General features: G+C 46.3%; 1 protein-coding gene across 2 annotated transcripts in view; it reads left to right on the top strand.

Annotated features, from left to right (window-relative positions):
- The first annotated feature begins 3,996 nt into the window (after positions 1-3,996).
- The window catches only part of DDAH1 (dimethylarginine dimethylaminohydrolase 1), a 63,244-nt gene continuing 42,508 nt past the window's right edge, over positions 3,997-24,732 (top strand). Inside the window, exon 1 of one of the 2 annotated variants that reach the window (XM_063343149.1) lies at positions 3,997-4,398. In XM_063343149.1, the coding sequence (XP_063199219.1) occupies positions 4,093-4,398 (306 nt within the window). In that variant the 5' untranslated portion in view covers positions 3,997-4,092. Of the gene's footprint in view, positions 4,399-19,622; positions 19,680-24,732 lie in introns of those variants that run through there. The other variant, XM_063343150.1, reaches the window with a different exon arrangement.

Below are 24,732 nucleotides of genomic sequence, written 5' to 3'. Positions count from 1 at the left end.
GAATCACTGTGGTTTTTTGTATTGCAGGACTAGAGCAGAAACTGAAAACTTCTGTCAACTATCTGGGTGAAAACCCCTTCGGGTCACTTTTCGTCTATGTAAAGCATGATTAAAGTAACATTTTTCTCTTCTATGGCTGTAAGACCTGATCCTGTACCTTTACTAAGAGAACGACCCATTGATCACAATGGGAGCTTTCCCTGCAGAGCAGTGTTTGCTTCTATTAATAATGGCATTTGGCTGTGCAGCAGTTGCATGGTTTTCTATTGAGGTGAAGAAATCTTTGAAATTTTTATTCCTTTTAAAACATGAAACTCGGTATCTCTCCATCTTTCTGGCGCAGATTCCCATCGCCATAGCAGGACGTGCTTGTGACTGCATGGCTCAGTCACGATCCTGTGCCTGGCTTTTCACTGTCTCGGGTTTCAAGTAGCATTTAATTAATAGTGTGCGAGATGTCCACCAAGGCTTTAGAGCCAGTGGTGTTTTTCCAGCATCTGCAAGTGACGGGAAGCGTGTTCAAACTTTGCAACCATCTCGCACGCCTGAACAATCAGCCCATGTGGCGTGCGTTTGTATTTGGCGGTGATCCAAATGCTCCTTTGTCAACATCACACAAACTGTTGAACAGCAGTGACCGGCCGTGACCTTCAGTCACCTAGTGGTGCACATAAAGCTTGTGCGTTTGTTATTGGGGACATCAGGCTCATCATTCCATAGCTATTCTCACTAAAATTGTCAGTCATTTTCAGTGTAAAAATGGTAATAGAATCATAGGACTGGAAGGGACCTCTTTTCATCCATCCTCCTTCACCAGCTCTGGCTTTATGCTCCTGGCAGATATTTCTTTAACTACTTCTTAAAAATGCCTGTTATGGAGGCTGCACATTCTGCCCAGGAAATCTTTTTCTCTGCTCCTTATTGTTAGAAAGCTTTTTTCACGTTTCCTTGCAATAATTTAAGTCCATTGCTTCCCTTCTACCTTGTGGAAATTATTCCCTTCATCTTTGTGGCAGCTTTTTACATAGCTGCAGATTGTTCGCAAGTCGCGGCAGTAAAAAAAAAACAACAAAAAAATCCTATCGATATGCTGCTGGTGATTTTGTCAAAAGGATGAAACTTCACTTTGTGTATTGATGACTTTTCTGTCATAACTTTTAAACCATATCTCCTTTTTCAATATCTGTTCCTTTCTCCTGAAAGTGAATGCGTTATTCACATATGCCTCCTCGAGTACATTTTGCAAAGCAATTTTCTTCTCACTGTCGCTGCCAGCAGATGACTCTGTGCAATCTCAGTCACAAAACACCTGGATTTGCATCCTTTTCTGTATTTTCTCTATGAAGCATTTTCTCCTTTCTAAATACAGCTTTCTGTGATAACAATCAAGCAGTCTGCAGTCCATCCCCTGTTGCAAGCATGGTTTTCATCGTTCTGCATGAATTCTGTAGTGTGACACAGCTTTTTTCTTTGCTGGGGGGGGCAGCTTTGCTCTTTTACACTTGTCGCTCCAGCAGGACAAAATTACAGGAAAATACTGGATTTAGAGCAAGTTAGACAATAAATACTATGCTGATGACCGTAACTGACCCATTTTGTATTACTGCATATGATGAATTTTAACATCACTCACGCAAGACTGTGTGAACACATTCTATTATGTAACGTTAATTTGGGAGTAAACTGATATTTTGTTAATTTTATTATAAATACGTACAATTTTGCTCTGGCTGCATCTGTTCCTAGATTTGTAATGATGCCTTTCTGTTCAACGTAAATAATAGAACAATCACAATCAGCAAACAGATCCTCATTTGTATTTGAACTGCACCATTTTATACATGTATGGAAATACAGATTACTTTTTTTTTTCCCCCTGTAGTCGTTACTTCTGTAACCTTGTCTAAATAGCTAATGTTTTGTATTTCCAAAACACACTGCATTCGTAGCATTCCATTATTTCATGCCACTGCATCTCATAAAGAGATCCTCCTTCCTCCAGCCTTCTCTCCCCAAACGCAGAAGGTATTGAGAAGCTGTCAGAAGTGATACCTGGCCAGCTCCCGGGGAGCAGCCGTGGCCACCTGAGGTCAGTCTGGGCCGGTGACAATGCCTCCGGGGCAAACCTCACTGTCCTAACATATCGTGTGTGTACCAGATGACTGTGGCATCACCTCGTATTTCATATTCCTGTAATCTCAGCGAGATCTAAAAATTGTCATCACTTATAAATTCATAGGGTACTTATGGATGTCAAAAAAATCTGTACCGACTAGAACTTTCCGGTCCATTAGCTGCAAGAACAACTATTTTTCAATACCTTTTCAGATAGGAACCCTGGCAATTTTTTAAATTACAAATAGTAGCACTTTGTCTTCTGGATAAAAGTCATGCTAGCAAAAAGAAAACCAAAGTGTGACAATGGCCATATCCCAAATCTGTAATAAGTAAAAATAGGTTTTAATGACTGTGGAAGGATCATTATACCAGAGACGGTATAATACCATTTGCAGTGGTTTCTCAAGAATTTGAAATGTCCTACATGATAACAACTCAATTACCTGTCCATTTGTTTTAAGGAGAATAATATTTGCACATTATTCAGTGAATGACTGTTATTCAAACAACTGTGCCTAGGCATGTTAAGTAAAGGCAGCCTTTACTGGATATTTGGAGAACGTGTGGAAAATGCAGATGAAAATCTCATCAGATGCTATTTTGGAAACACGTTTTGGTATTTCCTTCATGCTATTCATTAACCGTATTCCCAAGTGCTGAACATGTGCCGACATCCATGACAGCATGGCCAACGCAGCTGCCCAGGGTTTGCCGGAGCACTGACGGGGGAAGATGGAGCTGTGTGCTGGTGGGGTCCCCTCTGTGACCAAAGGGACACTTAGAAGAGCCTTGACAGCAAAAGAAGAGCTGGAAGGAAAATTCATATTCCTCCTCTCCTCCTGTCTGCTCCGGTGAGGAGAGACCTCGGGCGTCTCCTCAGTGGTACCTGGGATGGCGGCAGCAGCTGCAGCTCAACCCAGGGCGGGTGCTATGGACATCCCCACGGCGCGAGGTCTAGCCCAAAGCCGCATTCGGCTCCTGCCTGGACAGCAGAGGTGAGCACTGGAAAGGGCTGGTCTTCGTCCGGGATAACCTGCGGTCGGGATAAAACCTGGGGAAAATGAACAGCGGGGAAGCAAGTGTTTCTTTGACGGGAAAGGTGGAAAACGCTTGTTGTTTCAGTTCCTGAGCAGAGGTGGAGCAAGACTCGGGTGTGTCCCCTCTACCCCGCAGAGGGGGAAATTTGACAGCATGAAGGAGAGGAAGAAGGTGGACACGCTCTGCCGGTGAGCAGCCCCGGAGGTAGCCATGATGAGGGATTAGGAAGTGGCTGGTCTTATTTCATTTGTATTTGCACGTGGAGTAGCCTTCATCACGGGATATTCTTCCTTAGGCCGCATGGATAAAGCGCCCGGCCTCTTGCTCCGCTGGGGAGGCAGCAGGCGGCCACAGAGGGCACGCAGGCAGCCAGCCCCACACATCGCCGAGCAGCAGGGGCAGGCAGCCTTCCCCCTGCCCCCGCCCAGCACAGAAATGCGGGCAGACGCAGGTGTTTGAATGCCGTCGGCGCAGCCGTGTTTTTACACATAACTACGTGAAACCACCATGTCAAACCACGACGCCCCTCTGGGTAGCGGTACCCAGAGCCCTAGGGCAAGCACAGACAGCCCCAACGCCCCGCCCGGCAAGGCCTAGGGGTAAGCGGCGGGGCCGCCCCGCGGAGGGCGGAGGCCCCACCGCCCTGCCCCTGAGGGGACGCGCCCGGCCCCTCAGGGCTGAGCGGGCGGTGTCGCCGCTCCCGCCCGCTGCCCAGGTAAGCGGCGCCCGGCGGGGGAGCGGCCAATGGCGCGGCCCGGCCGCCGCCGCCAGCCAATGGGAGTGCGCTTGGCGGCGGCCCCATGGAAATGTGCCTGGTGGGGAGCCAATGGGGCGCGGCCGGGCCGCGGGCGGCGCTTTATCAGCTGCCAGGGCCGGCGGCGGCGGCTGTCCGTCCCCCGCTCCCTCCCTCCTTCTCCGCTGTCCCCGCTGCACAGCATGGCCGGGCTGGGCGGCGGCCCCACCGCCTTCGGGCGCTGCACGCACGCCGTGGTGCGGGCGCTGCCCGAGTCGCTGTGCCGGCAGGCGCTGCGCAGCGCGGCGGGGCCCGAGGTAGACTTCGCCCGAGCGGAGCGGGAGTACCAGCTGTACGTGGGCGTGCTGCGGGGCAAGCTGGGGCTGCAGGTGCTGGAGCTGCCGGCCGACGAGAGCCTCCCCGACTGCGTCTTCGTGGAGGACGTGGCCGTGGTCTGCGAGGAGACGGCGCTCCTCACCCGCCCGGGCGCGCCCAGCCGCAGGAAGGAGGTACGGTGCGGTACGGTAACGGAGCGGAGCGGCGGGGGCCGGGCCGGGGGGAGCGGTGCCCGCGTCGGGCAGGTGGGCTCGGGACGGCCGCGCCGTCGGGCGTGTCCCCGGGCCCGCCCCGGCGGGAGCGGTGTGGGGGGCGGCGGCGGGCATCGCTCACGGAGCAGCAGCCGCCCTCCGCGGTCCGACGGGCGCGGCGGGCCCCGGGCAGCGGCTCTTGGTTTATCGGGGAGCGGTGACCTCCGGCTGCGGAGAACAAGTGGAGGGTGTAAGCCGTGACTCAGCCGGGTTTGCCCGGCTGGGGCCTGCGGGGTGAGCGGGCGGCGGGTTGTGCAGGTTTGTGTCCCTGGCGCTGCCCTGCCCCGTCTGAACCCCGCTTTCAGGAGATGCTCGGCCTGAGCCCTGTGCCAGGCAGCCCGTCGCTGATGCCTGCGGTGACTGTGCCCGCTGGGCTCTGGCCAAGAGCTGGGATTTGCTTTGGTATACTCGGTGGTAGCCTGGATGCCCTTGAACCTAGTGTCGCCTTCCCTGTGTGGCCACTGTGGGCTGGAGGTGTGGGGACATACCGGGGACACAGGCCGTCTCGCCGGAGGGAGGTGTGAAGGATGCGCAGCTGCGGGAGCCTTACTTTGGGTATTCTTAGGACTCTTTTAGTACGTTCATCCCATTCATAAACTATTTCATCTGGCAGTGCATGCGTTGAAGTGCCACCCAGTTTTCTCCTCAATGAGTTGAGTAGCAAATCAAACAAACCTTACTCTATTTGAAGCTGCAAAATTACTACACAGGCAACCTGCCTTCCTGTAAGGATGTCTTAACATAACCCTCTTCCACTTACCATCTTCTCTGTGGTACTATTGCTGGTCTTGTTCTCCACAAGCATGTACTGTGGGACAGGGCAGGGCCACTGTCTGTAGTATGTCAGTAGCAATGGATGAGTGTCTCCACTTGGTATGTTTGATATAGTGCCCTTCTAGCAATAACAAAGTTTGCTTGGATTTGGTCCAACAGTGTAACAGTCTGAGGTACCGCACAGGTCTTGTACATGTGCATTTCCTTGTGTGTACCCATGTGTATTTACTCTTGGAAGCACATCTGAATGCTCTTAAAGGTGTCGGCATCAGAGTGAAGTGTGCTTGCCACATGCTGCTCTCAGAAGCAGCTGTTTTTCAGCCAGAGTCCAAGTGAGTTTTTGCTGGTCCTTCCCATGACTTGCTGGTATGTTGCTATGTGAATCCCATTGTCATTTGCACAATATCTCAGTTATTGTACCTCGTGCAAATTCAATAACTGAGATATTTCTCCTGAAGGGGAAATTGTGCAAATTCACAAGTGTGTGGGAGGGGAATCAGCTCTGGCTCAATATGTGGTTTTTTTTTTTCCATTTTGAGGTCTTAAATTGTGCCAACACAGTGAATTACAAAAGACAAGACACGGCAGCAGAGCTGAATGTGAGAGTGGCTGTAACTATGTGCTATACCATTTGAGGTGCTGTAAGGAAATTAAAAAAAAAAAACAAAAACATGAAATAAGCAAAGGATGTGGAGTATTTTTTTTACTCTCTGCAAAGAAGCAGGTTAACTTCTTCTCGTCCTCCCTTCAGTGTCTCTAGCTGTTCTGGTTCAGCAAAAGTAGTGGACAAAGGCACGTCACCCAAGATTGCAGGAGTAATGGAGGAGAGTTAGTGATGTGTGAGGCAGAGAGAAAAGGTTTGCTGGGCCCTTGAGCAAAACAGTGTTTGGTGTGAGTACCTGACAGTATTAGCCCTCTCCTGGGGTTAAAACCAGCAAATTAAGCACCAAATTAGTTGAATCCTGCCTGTTATAGTACCAGTCAGGTAAAGCAAAGTGGTTTTTTTTAACAAAAAAGCACAGGATGTCACATTTACTTTTGTAATCCTAAATACATTGAATTGTTTTAAACCATAATTAGATGTTATTTCCCAGCATCCACAAAAATTAAAAGGAATTGTGCTTCAGGGTATGCATATGGTAACAATTTATAATTGAATTATACAATTTATTGTCAGTTCGAGAAGAATACAAAATCTGTTCTGTTTATATTCTGGGTTTTTTGCTTGGCCCTTGACTGCTGGCCCTGAGACCAGTTTCTTATTGATCAGCACTCCCTATTTTGCATGAAGTAGTAGTTCGGAAGTGATTGGAAGTAAAGCCTGAACATGGTAAATTTTTACTAGGAACAGCAGAACAGATTTACTACTTTCCATGGGTGACTTGTCCAGGCAGAGTCATGAATCAAGAGGAGAGAAAAAGCTTTGAAGCATAATTTGAACCTTATTAGTTTTCTTGAATGATGCAGCAGTCTCTCCCTTGAGTTTTCTGTGAAGTAAAAAATTAAAAATAATTGAACAAACATCCTCTTAAAGCTATAACAATGCATGACACTGCAGTGTAGTGCTTGTCTGAACATGTAACTCTTAATTATTTACAACAATTCTTCCTCCTGGGAACATCATTACAGCAGTGCTTTGTGGAGAGAGGGAGAAGATGAAGACGCTCATTTCTGTGGGATGATGCCTGGCTGCTCCTGGTCCCTCTCTCCTACGAGGCATCCCCTGGGGCAGCCTCACCTCCCTGGGACGGTGACTTGTTTAGCGAGTGAGTCTGCCTTGTTTGCATAGTTAGTGACGGTGGTGGGTGGCTGTCAGTAGCTTCCCAAGGTCTTTTCTGAGGTTTATGTTCAGTCTCTGAATTTCCCATTGAGATAATTCCTGGAGGCTGGTGGCAAGTGAAGTTGCTGCAGGGTCTGTCCTGGCATCTGCCCTTGTTAGATGTCTTTATTGGTGACCTGGAGGAGATAGGGGCATCTGTATTGAGCTATGAACAGCCTTGACTGGGGTGAGGGGTGCAAGGGTGAGAGGCAATACCCTTGAGGTCTGGGCCGCTGTTCAGAGGGGCCTTGCCAGGCTGAAGGAAGGGGCTGACCCCAGGGACCGTATGAAGTTGAACAGGGACAAATGCAAAGTCTTGCCCCATGGAAGGAAGGATCCCTAGGTGGGACTGAGTGGGTGGGGAACAGCTCTGCAGAAAACCCCCTGGGGGGTTCTGGTGATCATCACAGTGGCCATGAGCCAGCAGTGTGTCCCTACAGTGAAGGTGGTCAACAGGATCCTGCGCTGTTTCACAAGAGTAGAACCAGTAGGCTGACAGAAGTGGTTGCAATCTCTGCTTGGCACTTGCAGACTGCATCTTATAAAGAACATGGAGCCAGACTGTTCAGTTGTGTGGCAGGAGAGCAAGAGGCAACAGACAGATTGAAGCATGAGGCTTAAGTGGGGTATAAAGAGAAGGCTTTTCAGTGGGGACAGCCAAACCGTGGAACAAGGACCTAGAGAAGCTGTGCTGTCATCATCTTTGGAGGAAGTTTTTAAGACCCACCTGGATAAAGTCCTAAGCAACCTGATCTGTTCTCATAGCTGGCCTTGTGCTGAGTGGGAGGTTGGCCTAGAAACCTCCTGAGGTCCCTGCCAACCTGAATTATTCTGTGATCATGAAACCTGTTGTACGTTAGGGTACCTGGAGTCAGGCATTTGTCAGTTGAACTGATGCGAAATATTTACTGTTGAGATAGTGGGCAGTCATTAAATCTGGATGGCTTCTGATCTGATGGATCCACTTCTAGAAAATCAGAATGATGAAGCCCTGTGAAACCAGGTTCTTCATGCTGCCTCTGAAAGACCGTACTCCTACGTCAGCTGGCTTGGTCAGCCTGGTATGAAAGTGAACCAAGGCTGCAAAGTGCATTGTCACTCATACGGTTAATGGGGTGACAGAGAGGGAAAGAGCCTGGATGCAGTCTATATACAGCACCAGTTTCTCAAAGTGCAATCTCTTATTCTTTTTATGTAACGTAAGCACAAACCCATGAATGTTTTAGCAGTACAGTTGGTGTACGCTTGGCTTAACCCAGTTAATGTGAAGCCCAGCTCCTGAGCGTGCACTCCTGACCTGAGCCTCCCAGTAAGGCAGGACTCAGCCAGGCTTGTCTTGCTGATCTCTTCTTAAATGTTTAAGGGAATTCTGCCCAGAGTGGGCAGGAGTAGCAGAGGAAGGAAGGGATAAGGGAAATGCGGGTTGTAGGTTACCATTTCTGCAAAAAATTAATAGAGGGAGAGCTTGTGTCCAGGAAACCTGCCAAGAGGCATGTGGTAGGTCAGGCTCTGGATCCTGGTCAGACCAGTGAAAGCTGAAGGACACAGGGGGCTGCCAAGGTGCATCCCAAAGACAACAACCTGGTTGACTATGCAGCTGGAGTGGTGCTGTTTCAGGTGCGTTTTGCCTCGTGATAAACTATCTGCCAGATGTGTGAACTGAGCAGTGCTGTCTCCATCTCCCCTGTTTCATGCTACTGAAAGCCCTTAATGCAATATTTAAGAACTGATGCAGCGTGTTCTTTCACTGACTAGACTCCTTAATAAGAAGGCTTGTCATCAATTACTGTAACACTGTATGCACCAGGCAAACTTCTGCAGTAGTTTGTAATAGCATTGATTGAGCTTTCAGGCTTTATAGATACTATTGCTTACCCCTCCAGCACCATTGGATTCTTTACTGGTTGTCTGTCTGGAACAAAACAAAATGAAGCAAAATCTGGGGCTATGTCTGTTCGTGCTCCAAGTTATTGTAGGGAGAAAAAAAAGCGTTGAATTAAACTTGGTCATGTTCAGACAGTACTGGGAAACAGCCCAATATTTTTTTAGTGAAGTAGAAAAATTAGTCATGCGTTTAATGATTTGTTTGCAAGTGTCACACTTATTTCAAGGCATTATGTTTCTGTGTTATCAACTTCTGAACTTATTTTAAAATTCACAGTTTCTGGGGAGTTTTGTATTTGGCAGAAAGGTGAAGGCTTTTGAAGCCAGAGGTAGATAGTTAATGTGGATAATTTTGTTTAGCCGTGTGCAGTCACCAGTGTGCTTGATGCTCAAGTTGAGTAACTCCAATGGAAATGTTGTGATCGCTGATCAGACTGCCAGTTCCAGCACCTTTTGTTCCAGCAGTATGTTCCCAGTTGTTTATTCCTCTAGTATAAACTCTTCACGTCACCTTCTGAACACAACAGGGTTAGTTGCTGAGAAGAGCCCTCATCAGCACATTGCTTTTACTGCCTAAGTTGTCTTAATGTGCTTGGGATAGCACAAACTTCCACCATTTCTGTGCTTATGCAGACAGATGGAAACCCAAAAGCTCAGCAAAATGCACCCACAGTGACCTGCCCTCTTCTCAGCTGCTGCACAGGAAAGGGAAAATAGCTGGTGCTGGGGAAGCTTCAGGAGCTGCTGCAGAAGAGATGGCTGTGGTTTCTTCCTTAGTTGTCGAGAGGAAACTTCCACCCAAGAGTACTGTTATTTCCCACCCCCAAGACCCACTGGGGACAACTTGGGGGGCTGCATTCCTGTGGTATAGGAGGATAGACAGTCTTTCAGTAGTGAGGATGGGATAAGCATTAAAGGAGTATATTTGTCAAATCCTATCCTCTCAACAAGCATTGGAGAAGCCTCCTTACTGCCTTTTGAGCGTCTCTGGGTACCTCTTCCCCAAACCTGCTTGCTGGGTGGCAGGGCTTTGTCCACAGCAGAGCTTCCATCTGTGCTGGGACAGGTAGCTTGCTCCTCAGTGCTGAGCACCCTCATCTGCTCAGCTCACCCCCTGTCCCACCCTGTACAGCTTCTGTGGGGACGCGCAGCCCTGTGTGATCTAGAGCTTGAACCCTGCACTGCAGTCCCAGTTGCAGCTCACTGCCTGCAGGAAGGATTCTCAGGCTGGTTGGTGGAGGCTTCTGAGAAAACGTAAGGCAGAAATAGTTTAAGTTCTGTATTGCATAAACTCAGGTAATACTAAATAGCTACTGCTAAATGCTGGACACTTCGTCTACTCCCTCTGTGGTCCTAGACGGTTCTGTAGGATAATGATGTCTATTGCAAAGTAATAAGAGCTAGGCTCAGGAGAAACAGCTTCAAGGCTCTGCTAGCTCCTGTGCTTAATTAGGTTATGGGGTTTATATTTTATTTTGTAGTACATGCTAGCTAAAAAGAACCTATATTCGCTGACTAATTGCTTAAACCAGCCTCTCTGCACAACTGGTAAAGATCTGTCTTGTTTCCATGGAAGATTAGCACTTGCTGATCACTAGAGAGGCAAGAGATTACCACTTTAAGTAATTCATAGATCTTTAGACTGTCACAAAAAATTGTGGAGGTCTTGTACACTTGCATTGACACCTTTGTATGTCCTTATTGTGCTTTTCCCTTGATGTTGGGGACTGGTGTTCTGCCTAAAAGGTTATGACAGAGAGCACGGAGGTTACTACTGTGCCATGCTTAGTGCTTGAAACAGCAGGTGAGTAAACATGGGCAAAAGCTTTGCATGAAGGTTGACAAAAATTAGGAATAGCACTAGGTACCTTTCCACCCTCTTGTCAGATTGGTTTTTGTTTAATACCTTTCCCATTCTACACTGAGCCATATATATGCTCCTTTAGCCTATCCTTGTCACCATCTTCTCAGTCTCACTTCAGAATTAGAGTGAAAGTGAGCAAGATATTGTCAGTGCTTTATTTTCAGTTATACTGCAAACAAGTTGTGAAGTACCAGTCAGACTTCAGGTATGATGTATACCTGAGTTTTAATGTCGGTTTTCGTTGTCTTTTGCAGAGCAGTTAATTGGCAGAACCAAATGTAATGGTCTTCCACAAAGTGCGTGTCCCTTGGAGGCTTTCTGCAGGAGCAAAAGGGTGATGCCCATCATGGGGTACAGAAGGCAAGGAAGAAACTATTGTCTGATGCAAATTATGTATTTTCTTTAATATATTTCATTAGCTGTCATTTTCAGTGTTTTGGTATTAGCATATAATTAACTGAAAAGCACACAGTGGAGGAGAAGAGCTTCTTAAGCAGTACGTAAGTTTGCTCTTAAACAGTATTGAGAAGTTCAAAAAGCAATCCTTTGGACAGTACCAGGTAGACCTGTATCAGGAGCCTCTGTAATGGCAGTATCAGTAGATGTGAGACAGGATATTTCAGCCTCCTAAAGCAGACTAATTCTGTAGCTCTTGTTTCTGTAGCTCTGTCTGTTTCATCTGCTTTGCAGTTTAAGTGCTGCCTCTTGGTTCGGGTAGGTGGTTCCTTAGTCTTAAAGCTCATTGCTGATGTAGCTGACCCTACATTGATAGGGCTGACACTTTGGCTGAATTGGCTATGCCAAGAATTGTATTTTTTCATTTTCAATGTTGCTTCTGTGATCACAGATTTAATGAAAATGTGAGGAAGTAGCTTCTGGTCAGATCAATGTAAGTGGACTGTATTCGTTGTAATTGGTTTCTATCTATAGAACTGTAAAACAATCTTTAAGGACACTCTAGGAGCAACTTGGGTTTCATGCTTTCCTAGCAGAGGCAATATTTAGACCTTGTTATTAAATTGCAATGTCAAGTTTCTCAGCAATATCGAAGTTGCTGACCAGAAGATTAAAAAAAAGCAGAACTCAAATTAAATGCCTGTTTTTTAATCTCTTGTGGACACTGATTAGTATTGTGTAAGCCTGATGTCAGCTTTTGTACCTTGTTAATCACTGTTCCTTTAGCTGATAAACAGCCCTCGGTGAGGTTATGGTTCAGTGCAAATGCGTAGTGGTTAAAGGTTCCACATAACCCTAAACACTTCCTCAAAAAAGTGAAAAGAGCCTTTTCTGCTGCTCTGACTTATACATATGGCTTGCAGCTACCTTGCACCTTCCCCGAGATTTCTGCCCAGGGTTTCAAACTGAACCTAAATCTTTTTCTTTGGTAACTGACTCACTTAAAAGCATTGTAAAAACTAGTTTACCACAGTCACTGCTGGAATTTAGGTGTTGAGATTCAAAGGTGGGTGTAACATCCCCAGTGTAGGTTGCCTGATGAGGTCTTTTTTTGTTTTTTAATCTTATCCTCTATGCAAGCCTGCAACTCCCGACGTGTTCTGCAGAACAGAGGATTGGTATGTAGACTGCAGTGCTGTCTTGCTCATCGTGGGATCTTACAGCATCTCTGGACATGGCGGAGCAGAGTGTGTGATGCAGAAGAGCTCCTGCATGCTCTGCTTCTGCCTGTTGGCTTCCAAGATGCTCCAGTATGGAGAACGAAGTCCCCAGCTGAGGTTCCCCATGCCGTACCAATGGCACAGACAGTAGCTGCTCCCAGCGCTGTGCCAGGACACACACACACGTGCACAGAAGCATATATCTTCACTTTTCCCTCCTTTGTCTTCCACATGCTTCCACTTGCAAACTCACCTCCAGTCCCGTGTCTCTCCACCTCTTGCCCTCCATGTCTCCAGATTGGCTTCCCATAGCCCCCATGTACTGGTCCCCTGAGCCAGGATCCTGATGTGCCTAGCCCACTGTGCTCCTGTGCCCACTGTGGGCTATAGCATGGCTGGGCTGCACTTCCCATGGGAAGAACGGGAGCCGGAATAGCATCTCCAGTGGCAGGGCACACCTCTGCAGGGCTGTGCGCAGGATGAGGGTTAGTGCAGCTGTTTGCCGGTAGCACAATGTGTGGAGGTGCTGCTCTGTCACTTCATTAAAGTTCTCAAAACTTGATTAATTTCCCTTTCCACTCAACTCTTCAGTAACCAACGCACTATAGGTTTATATAGCAATCTAGCATTTCTTCTGAGCAGTGGGATGCCAGGTCTTTTAGCTGATCCAGAGGTTTTGCTGTAAAGCACTCTGTCTTGAGAAAAAATTACAATGCTCACTTCAAGGTCCTTTACTTCATTTTCTAGGAAGAGGTGTCTCATGTTTTTATACAGTGTTATTTGACTAGCTATGTAGATACTCCTTTTAAGTGTTTGTGTTTCTTTGCAGGTGCTTCTGGCAGTTGGCTTGTGTTATGGTTTGAAGAACCCACAACAATTTATTGTTCTTTTGACAATTATTCTATCACCTGATGATGCCTCCCCACCTGGGAAGGGGAATCAGAGACAAAACAAGGAAAGCAAAGGGTTGAAATATAAACAGATTTAATAGAAGAAGAGTAAATAATTAATAATACTAAAGAACCAGTATTGTTCCTGATACCAATATAAAATACACAAGGATTATACTGAGCCCATTCTATCAGCAGGAAGCTGTGCACTCCCAGCAGGGGACAGCAAATGTGGGACACTGAAGTGCTGTGGCTTTGGGAGGGAGGGAAGGGGTCTGGGGCCTGGCACCAGAGCAAGGAGTTTTCTGTATTACAGCCATCATAGAAGAGAGGAGGAACACCTCAGCAAACTTCCTAATTTATATTGAATGTGACATTCATAGTACAAAATAATACTGTGGGCCATCTTGGGTCAAGTGCCTGGGTCTCACTTCTCCTCATGCCTGCACCTGGTGAGCTTGAAAGCACTGAGATCTTGAAATCCACATACCATAGCTGGCTATGAAGTAAATATTTTCACAAATTCAGACACTGGAGTCTTCTGAAAGTGTAGTTTTCCCAAGCGTTAGAAAAGACCTTACTGAAAAGTAAAATTACTGCAAGAGAAAGTAATCCTGTGTTGCTCAAACCAGGACAGATTTATGAGAATGGTGCTTTCCACATTGTGGTGCCAAGTTCATTATGCTCACTTGCTGCCCCAGTGCTGCATCTTGTCAAGCTTCCTCCAGTTATAGGGTCTGGATTATTTTATACAAAATTCCTAATGCTGGATATAAAACCAGTGTGATTCCCTGGATGCTGATTCAAGAACATGGGTCTCGGCTCTGGCAGTGGACAGGCTGCTGTGTTGTAAAACGTACTTCTGATGTAGAAATATCAATGTGATAGAGGCAAGAATCTCTGGTTTGTTACTGTGTCTCCCAAAACTACATTTGATCAACGAGGCTGGCTGTGTCCTTAACAACCTCACTGCCTCCAGTTGTCCCTCTTGGTGAGGTGACCAGGGCACACAACTCTTCAGCAAGTATGGCTGGTCTGAACACTGACTTTTTTTATTGAAATAAACACATGCAGACTTTAATTTCTACCACTGAGGATGCTGTGGGAAGTGACCATATAGCAAGTTTAACTTGCAATAGTCCACTCATACTGAGTATTCTGTGAGATTAGCCTGGGTGAACAGTGTATATGCTTCTGTGTTGTTCAGTTTTTAGAGGATTTCTTGTCTTTGTCAAAAGTCTCCTGGTAAATAGTGCTGGTTCAAAAATGTAGACCTGATTAAGTGTCTGACTTGAAACACAAGTCACCTATACAAAGCAGAGTCTTCATTGCCCATAAGTTACGCCAGTGCATACAGACATCTGTGTAGAAGTCATTGCTTGTGGCGGGCTTGCAGAGCCTGGTGGCTGCAGAGAACGTGTTCCTACCAAGAAAGGAATTACTGTCAGTAATTACTGGTCATTAATTGCTTTAAAAAAAAAAAAACCAAACCAACTTTTTTTTCTTACAGGAGCATGTCTCAAGTTTATGGTGTAAGAGAGCTTTACTCTTGGTATCCGATCTGGGCAATCACAGTTCTAGGGTGAAGACAAATGACGCACTCACAGCGTCAGGTGACAATATCTTTTCTTGCTGCCTCTTTTGCAGCAGTATTGGGAATTTTTCTTTCAGGACAAATTAAATAAAATGTTTTATGGCTGAGATGCACCTGAGTCAGGTCTTGCATTTATCCAAGGCCACTGACCACATACAAGTCATCTGACCACACTGTAATGTGCTCTGTTTCTGTCATTTTGAGTCAATAGCAGAACTAGACAAGTGTTTCAAAAATAACTTGTTCAAGACTTGCAGAACTCATTTTCACTTCAGTAGAAATTCAGCATTTGGCATTATCTTTAAAAAATAATTGTGATAACTTGTTTCTGGAAGGTTTATGTTTGTTAATAGTAAAGGAACTGGCTATCCACATCTGTCTCTGCGTGCCCACTGAAGTTCTCTGGCAAGATGAAATCCTGTGTCTCGGCGCAGTCCCAGCTGGCCACTGAAGCAAACTGAAACAAGACTGCCACATAATTAGGCACTATTGGCAGTGTTGGGATTGATTTTGCATTTCTCTTCTCTTTTTCTGAGGCTTAATGTAAGAGCTGTCAAGGAAGCTGAATCCCATACCTTGTGAAAAGAAAGGGTGATCTTACATGATAAGAATCCTGCTTGTGCATATGTCTCTGAACTTCAGTATGGTCGATGTCCTTTGAGTCACAGACCAGCAGCCGTGGAGATGGTCATCTCCAGGCAAACCCAAGCAAGCAAGACAAGTGTTTTAGAGATGGAGCTAGTTTTTTGGCTTGCTCTCCAGAAATAGCAAGCTATGTTTTTTAAAATGCCTTAAGTGTTTAGCCGTAAACTCTAGACTGTCTCTCTCTGTAAAGGTGAGAGGCACTTACTAGTCCTACAGGAGTTAATTTTGCAAACAGTACAAGTGTTTTGGAGAGTTTCACCTATGCAGGTAGCTGAGTGTGCCTCTCATCCATCACTGTGCTTAAAACAGTAAAAGCGATGAATCTCAAGTATCTCGTGTTCTTCCAGCGCTGTACAGAGGAGAGGTGGTGTGGCTATTGCTAGTCACTAGGTATTCAGTGAAGTTTAATGCAGTAGTTCATGGCTCAGTGTCTGTCACAAGCCTCTGATGGGAATACCAGTGCCTGTGCTAGCAAAGTGTGGTTGCAAGAGCTGAAGTTAGCAGTGCTGCTGAGAGGCAAATAGAAACTGATAGAAACAAGAGGTACTGATGGAGGGTGATATGAATTAGATAGCTGTATTTTTCCAGTGAACACTGAAGTCTTCTACAAGTTTGCATGCTTTTTTGTGAAGGTGACATGGGGTGACTCCTGTAGCTACGCGCATTCAGAAACTTCCAAATGTGGTGCTTTCCTGGAGAAGAGGGTGTTGGAGGAGGAGGAGGCAGCGCAGGGTTGTGATAGACCCTTTTCCACAGTCCTCCCGGCTGCAGCAGCTCAAAATATGTGCAAAGAACAACTGGGTTTAGTGTAGTTTCTAGAAGTAGTCAGGCAGATACTACTCTGCTGTTGGCCTTACTGGTCTTTGTCCAATAATTCATGACCCCTTTGATCTGAACTGGTTTTGAGGAAGGAAACTGTCTGAAAGGTAAAACCCCACCGATGCAGGAAAAATAGTCAGGGCAGAAGTCGGAGTAGAAGAGACGTGATGTCAAAGCTGGCATGAAGAAAAGGGTGGGGGGGTGACCCGACAGTTTGTGTAGGGGAGAGCCCTTGCCGTCACTCTATGTATTGTGCTGGATGCCACATCTTCACTGATGCTGGCAAGTCCAACTGTGAAACTCCAATCCATGTGAAACGGAGCTTCAGTAGTGCCATACGGCAATGTCTTATTTTTATGACCCTTAAAGCAAGTGTTTCTGTTAATCCTCCTCTTGTTCTGGGATGTGGCCTTATTGTCACACAGTGAAACGAGCTTGCCTTGACCACCCAAGGATCTGGGTTAGGGCAGTCCCTTTTAGATGAGCATTTCCAAAGCTCTTTTAAATTCTGTATACCTCCAGTATTGCTGAAAGGTCATTTTTTTGACTGGGCTTAAATTGGTTATTCATCTGGACCTGAAATGCTGTGTGAGGTTCTGGTTACCCATTCTGGAAATGCAGTGTAAGCAAAAAAGGTAGGGGTGGATGAGAAGACCTTGCTGCAGTGTAGAACTGCTTCTATATGAAGTGACGCTAATTAGATAAAATGCCTTCGGCTCAAAGTTATTTTGGAGAGGGGAGAGAGCTCTGAAATATCTCAAATGGTACAGAGAAAACGAACTGGGAGTGATAGTATGAAACTTGATAACATCCAGAGAAATACCCAGGCAGCAAATTCACGCAGAAAGAAGTACTTTGTCATGCAGTGCACAACTGAACTGTCAGATTCATTGCCAGGATGTTGCGGGGGCCAAGAGTACAGCTGGGCGTCAACTAATGAAAGAGGGATCCATCAATAGCTGTTTAACACTTTGATCCAGATGCAGTATCTGGCTTTGGAAATATGTACACTGCCTCTCACAATAAGCTGGGGAAAATACACTGGAGACAGCAGCACTCTGTACTTGTCATCTTTCTGTTATTCTTTCCTTAAGCTGCCAGTACTGACCGCTGTTGGAGTCAGGCTACTCAGATATACAGGTCTCTGTGACCCACTTAAGCTCTTCATGTATTATGAATAAGCTGTAATACTGATAGCTGTTTAGCAGACTCATTATGAGACGCTTGCTGTGATCCTGAAGGTCATGAGTTGTCCAGGGACTGCCCTTTGGGAGGCAGCTGCCCTGCCTTAACCTTGCAGAGATCTTGCTGGTATTTCCGTCCAACCGGGCAAGGGGAACCTGCATTCAGGCTTAATCAGGGTGTCCAATGACATAAGATGGGCCATCACTAGCACCAGAAATGGGTGCTTTGAGGTCAGATGTTGATTTATTTTTCTCCCCTGCCTCAGTATATGTATCCTAGAACAGATAGTAGAAAATTGAACAATTCTACCATTAAGACAGTCAGAGATATTTTATGTCAACAGTATAAAAGGATTCTTCCCCCCCCGCCCCCTTAGCAAGTCAGATTAACCCTAAGAAACAGTGCACACTTTGTAAAGCAGAGATTTCTTATTGGGAAATGTTGTTTCTAGTTTTTCCACATCAGCTGTGAAAACATATTGCCATCCAAGCTTTGCAAAAATGATTCTTAGAAAGGCCCAGCAATGAATATTTGGCATACAGAGGCTTGATATATGGAGAGCCAGGCTTAATATTATGGAAGAGTGTCCTAGAAGAGCCTTTGCAGAAAGGTGCTGGGCGGGGATGACAGTCTCCCGTAGGCCCTGGGGTCTATCTTCTTGTGGGACAGTTGATGGCAGCTCATAACCTGCCAGTTTGTGCTGTGGAGATGATGGACAGGCTTTTCCTGAATAGCCTGATATAGATCAAGTGAGCCTGAAAATACCAGCACCGGTGATAGGAAATAGGTGTTAATTTCTGGAAAAGGCACTGCTCTTTTCTGCCTGTGTACCCCTGCTTCACAGCTAATTGAATCACTAAAAATTTGCAAAGCAGAACTGCTGGTCTTTTTATGCCTGCAAACAGCAGAAGTGGGAGCCATTTCTAGGTGGGTTTGATGAATGGCAGGCTGCCAGCAGTGGCATCCATCTTATCTGAGATAATGCCACGAGCAGCCTGAAAGACATTTCTGACAGAAGAGCGTGAAACCAGCCGTGCGTCGCGCAGGGCTGACTGGTTAGCTTTCACAGGAGCAGGACTAGAACTGGTGGGGACAGGATTGGATGGTAAGCACCCTTCTGTGGCTGTGTTTACAAAAGTCCTCCCAGCCATCAGCCCTTTGCATGGAAGCCTGGTGGCTTCCTGTGGCATCCGTGATGCCCTGACTGAACAGGGGCTGTGGGAGCCTGGGACCTGCAGGCGTTACAGCCTGCCAGGCAGGGAAGAAGGGCTCTTGTGCTGCATCTCTCTTTGCTTTGGAGCCGGTCGCTTGGCTGCAATAACACTCCCAATGGGTTTGCCTGAGCCAGTAGCTGGAGCCATGGCCGCCCTGCAGCCCGCATTGCTGTGGTGCCGTGTCCTGGCCATGCGGGATGACTGGGGAGCCGCAACAGTAAACACTGGGGAAGGTGAAACTAATACAAAGGACAGCTGCTATCCAGGCTCTGACAAGGGCAGCTGGGTTTGTGGTACTGGTGGGAAAATACTCCCGTGACTGTCCCTTCTGCGAGTGTGTCCTGTCCCTCCTGGGGCTTGCTGTTTCATGTCCTGGCTTTGATATTTCCCGAGCATGGCTTTATCTTTCTCATTTCTTCATCCTTAGGGGAACCTTGGCACAGATGTCAGCAGCCACCAGAAACCGCCAAAAGCTTTTGTGCAGTTGAAATGTGCTCTGTCTGCGCTTCATCTTAAGGACTAAAGACACTGCTTGTAATTCTGCACCAGGCTTCTCCGATTTTAACCTAGTTTCCACTTTGCTTAGTTTCCTTACCCTCTTTACGAGGTTGCTGCACACAACCAGAAGCCTAACGGGAGCTCCTAAAGGTCTGCCAGCCCTCCAACGCGCAGCAGTATTCCCAAAACTTTTTAAGAAATGGGTTTGTATTTCTCCAGGATGGAATGTAAGCAAAGGGCTGCTAATAAAACTGTGTGTAAGGTCTTATTCAGTTTTATATAAATCTTGAGCCCATGTCTAAAAATAGTGCCCTATTTTGCATTCCTGAAAGCAGATTCACCGCATACCTACATCTGCCATGAAGTGCTCTGCTGGTAACAAACTGGACTTCTTGGGAGTGGTAAGAAAAAGTACTGAAAACCCATTTTAATTTTATTAGCCTTACAAAATACATATTGACAGTCACGTTAAATATTTAAACACATGGAATGGACTGCAGCCTCAGTGCTAGCAGGAGGCATCCAGCATGGGGAACAGCCTAGAGGTGTCCATTGGAGAAGTGCAAGCCTTGGCTACCTGCTCTGAAGCTGGTGGGATCTGGAGCAGGGAGGAGTGTAGGGCAGCTGGATGTAGATATGGCTGATGGTTTCAGTCCAGGGAGGAGTGAAAGGATAAAGACAGGCAATTGCTGTGCGTTCTATGTGTTATGTTAAGATTCAAGGAGAGAGACTTTTTCTTTTAACTTTAAGGCTTGTGCTTGTGACGCAAGTATATAAGGAGCTGGGGCTCAATCCTGTAAGGTGCCAGTGCTTAATGCAGAGCCTGTAATCTGTCGTCTTAGTTTAAAGCACTTAAACTCTTTCCTGCCCTGTGTCTGCTTTCTTACCATCTCTGAGCTGATCTCATCATCATCATGTTTTTCAATAGTGGAAAGGCTGACGTAATGTAACATTTGTCAAGATGATATGGCTTTAGCTTTAAAGTGTTTCTTAGCCTTAAATATTGACTAGGAGATTTTAGACTGTAATGTGGTGCCCGTGAAAAGTGTGTGGTTAATAACACAATAGAACTTGCATGCATTGTAATATTAAATACAGCATGTAGCAGTATTAAATATATCCTTCAATGAATTTTAAGAACAAGCTAAATCCATGTGGAGCCTGGATCTTTAAAGAATGCTTAATATTTGTGCCTTGCTTTCTGCATGCTCCTCCAGGGCTGGGAAAGCTGTCTCTTCATTGTTGATGCATAAAGCATCTGACATGCTTCCCGTATGTGTTAACTGCTCTAGTTACAAGGTTTTCTATAGACTTACCCCTTTATACCTACTAGAAAATAGATGTACTCATTCAGCTTTTGGGGCAGGTGCTCCAGAGGAGCTGAGGATGAGGAGGTGGCTGCCATCAACGCCAGCTTTCCCTGTCAGGTGTACCCTGTCTGGCGCAAGGCGTTCACCCCAGCCCTGCACAGACACCGGCGTAGGTGATGACTCCTGCAGATGAGATCAGCAGCAGAATCTTTTTAAAGTATTTTAACATGCCTGAATAACTGCTCACAATGTGGTATGTGTCCTCTGACCCCTGGCCAAAGCCCTGGATGGGAAGTACAGGCTCAGCGTCTCTGAAAGGCAGACTCTTTCCTCCTGAGCCTGTGCGTGATTTAGGAGCCCAGCCCAATTTGTACTGAGAAGTTTGGCCTTCTGTTTCTAAACTCATCCTTAAAACTTGAGCTGCCTGTATGCTAGGTGCGGAGTTTTTGTTTTTCACAAAAGACATTCTTGCCCCCACTTCCCCTACTTTTGCTGCCGTAAGAAAGCTAAGTGTGAGGCAGAGGAGCGGCCATTGCACCCAAGGAGGTAGGAAAAGTGTGTTTGAAAGTATCTTAAGCTATGACTGCTGCTGGTATCAGCACAGGCTGTAGGAAGCTGTGTTTCCAGTGAACAACTAGAAGAACATCTGAGGGTCACTCCTCTTGAAAGGAGCCAGGACCCGCCACAGTGTCCAGCATGGTCTATCCTTCATGTATGCGTTCAGGCTCTGGCTATGAGGTGAGACCCAGCATGAGGAGAGGGGATTTGACTGAGTGCATCTGCATGTGGCACAAATTCTGAATTTCCAGCAAGGCTATTTCCCAAGCTGATCTGTCGGTGGGAATTGTGTTGACCCAGCAGGGATGCCTAGAAGGATGCTTCCTGAAGTACAGGTGTGAGCTGTAGAAGCCTACAAGTATCTGAAGTATTTACTGTGAGACATCAGTCACACTGAGAAATGGCCTTGTCTAGCTGTAGTGCAGGCTTGCGTGGTAATTCAATAGACGAGACTAGAAAATGTGGAAACTGTGACTTCCTCAGTCCATCATGAGTTGCACTTCTAGGAACATGCATGAAAGATCTGTAGGTCTTGCCTAAGGCTCCTACACACAGTTTTCACCAGCTAGGTCACCTCGATAAAAACACTTGCTGGAAGTACCCCAGGACTCGTGGAAAACCTAATTCAGTGTACTTGGAGGGTCAGTCGTTTGTTCTTTCCATAACACTTGCTTCTCTGGAGTAAACTACTCCAACGCCCTACTGTGGTGGTGTCTTACCAAGCTGTTTTCTGGGAAGCAAATTTTTTGGTGATACCTTCAGCGCTATAGTTTCCAGTTTCAGTTAATCTCAGTGGAAGCAGTCTTTTAGCGTGGAAGCCAACCAGACACCCACGGCAGCAGAGGGAAGAGCTGAGTTATTTTAGAATTCTAAAAATTAAAAAGTGGTGGGTTTTTTTTCACTTGCATTCCTGGGTCTTGGCCTGAACAAGGCGTGGAGGTGCCAAAATACTGCGAGAGCGTCTGTTGTTGCAGTATGTCTGGCTGAACCAGAAGCAGGAAATTCTTGTGAGAGCCTGTCTCATGAGATTGCCAGCCAGCCCTGAGCCTTGCTGGTTGTGAGCGTGAGCTGGTGAGGTGGGAACGTGGTTGAGGGAGAAATATTTGAAGGTGGGTGAAATGGTTCATTAGAAGTGATAGCAGACTACGTGTGTGTGGAGGGGGTGGGTTTTCTGTTTTGAACATGAAAGCAAGACGTGAAAACACAAAGCAAACTTGGATTGTCCTCCTTCCAGTGGAGGAGGAAATAGGGAAAACTCACTGTATGGGTTGAGCGCTCCTCTGCCAGAGCTGCTCTGCCTTTGGGTCTCCCTCTGGTTTGAAGGGGGCCAAATCCAGCCCCCTGGTTCATAACATCCTTTTTAAAACTTGTAGGTCATGAATTTTTTCTTACCCTAGGCTAGACTCTGCTCTAAAACTTTCCATGTTGTCGTGTGCAGAGCTGCCTTGGCAGGAGCAGGGATGCAGGCGCTGCAGTGAGAGCCCTGGTGCTTTAACCCCCCTGTCCAGAAGACTTATTCCACCTTGGATCCATTTCAAGACTATTTAAAAGGCCGTAGCCAGTCTATGCTGCCGTTTTCAGCATCATTGCTCCTGGTGGAGCTGTAACAGTGGGAAACTTTAAAGGAAAAGGACATAATGGAAACTGATTAGAAAAGTGGAGAAAGTCTCAGGGTACAATAAAGCATTGCCTAAAGAAAGGAGGAGGGGTAAGGTGAGGCCTTAAAAGGCATGTATTCGATCACAGCAGGGCAGGAAATAGCTTTAGGAGAATTTTTTCTTTGGTCCATTCATAACCTGGTTTGTACCTCATTAACTTTCTGTTAGTGCTTTTTTTTTCTTCTGAAATCCAGGGTAGCTTGTTCCCACTGAAGTCAATGTGAAGAGTCATTCAGTGCCGAGCACATGAATCTTCTTGTGCAGATTAAACAAGAGAAGCTCCCAGTGTTTCTCTCATCCTAAAAGGATGAGAAGCACGTTGAGGATGTGCTGACGATGCGTGCTTTATTTACTCCATTTCCGTGGTGCTACAATAAGCTTCCCAGAGGTGCCTTTTTCAGGGTGCTTGCACTGTTTTTCTGTAATACGTTGGATGTGCAAGTGACAACCCCTGTGCAACCAGCTGCACTCTTGCTACTGGTTGCATTAAGCCTGTTAGATTGTTAGAATCTCCTGTTTTATGAAGGGATTGCCGTAAAAGCTGCATGGCTTAAAATGTGCCTGATTGTTTAAGATCTTGGAGATTTTTCTCTTTCAGCCGTTCCCTGCTTACCTAGCAAATGCTGGTTTGGGGAACTGTTGTTCTGCAGTACTAAAATTGGATTCCAGGTATTCTAAACTGTGCTTTGTAATATCCTTTAGGAAAGACAGCTGGGGTTTTGTCTTGCTGATGAAGCCTAATTTGAATGACTTTTCCTCATCAAGCCCATTTAATTAAAGATTCATTACATTCTGTATAGTGTAACAGTGAAGATGCAGAAGTGTTCCCTGGGCAGCCAGCTGCCCAAGGGGAGGGATTAGCTATGGCAGATAGGGTAAGAAGTTGTGGGATTAAACTGCGGTGAGCAAGATACAGGTTTAGATATGAGGGGAAAATGGGAAGGACAGTGAAGGGTTAGAGTAGTTTGTGTGGATGTCCAGGGGCTTTCCAGTCCTGGAGAGCAGGGTAGGTGTGCATCTGTGGGATGCATTTATCCTGCCTGTGGGTAGGAGGATAGACCTCTTGCTGTCCTCTGCTGCCCTCTAAGAAGGTTTAGTGTAGACAGCACAAAAGATAGAGGATTGGCTCTTGCAAGCTTTCGCAAAGCCTGTAGGGCGTGCAGTTATATGAGTCTCATTAAGGAATGAGAAAACAGCAACCCAGAAGATGGAGACTGGAAATCCACAAAATGATGCACTGGGTTTGAGATGGGAGCACTGGTCATACCCCAGCTGCTTGGTTTTGGTTTTGTCCCTGTATCACAACTCTGTGTGTATGGGGAGAGGAGTGGTTTCTCAAGTAGCTGTTCAGCAACGAGCACTTTCAAGGACCCGCTGAAAACCTTTTGTGCCAGGGTCCTTGGTGGCGGTCGCTCTGCGCTGGAGAAATGCTTCTATGATTCCCCCAAGTGGGGCAGCTGTGCCACTGGAGCATCCACACGGGCCATTAAGTTGTAGATCCAACTTCTGCTTCAAGGCAGGGACGAAGCATTGTGTATTGGGTTTTGGGGGGTATAGGGTTGGGGGTGTTTTGCTTGAAATGAGAGAAGATTTGATGGGTCTTATTTGTATTTGAAATTTGTATTTGAGAAGAGGAATAGTTTAGATGGAGAGGGGCATTTCAGTATAAATCTCATGATTTATAATAAGCCTGGAATTTTTTCCAGGCTACATTTAAGAAACTTGTTTGTACTCTTTCTGAAGTGCCTGTTGATCTTGTTTGCTCTGATCGAGAGGGAAAATCTTAAATGAACAAATAATCCATCAGAAAGCCTAGCATTGCTGGTCAGACCAGCCGTTCTGCAGGGAGCTTACTGAAAACCAAAACTGATTTCCTCTGGTCCCATTTTGTCCTGTCTGTTTGTTGTGGTTTTGGCCAAAGTTTGCTT

The sequence above is a fragment of the Chroicocephalus ridibundus genome, chromosome 8 (assembly GCF_963924245.1).
Source record: "Chroicocephalus ridibundus chromosome 8, bChrRid1.1, whole genome shotgun sequence".
NCBI classification, from domain to species: Eukaryota; Metazoa; Chordata; class Aves; order Charadriiformes; family Laridae; genus Chroicocephalus; species Chroicocephalus ridibundus.
The sequence above is the reverse complement of the archived record's forward strand: the minus strand, read 5'-3'. Positions and strand labels throughout refer to the sequence as shown.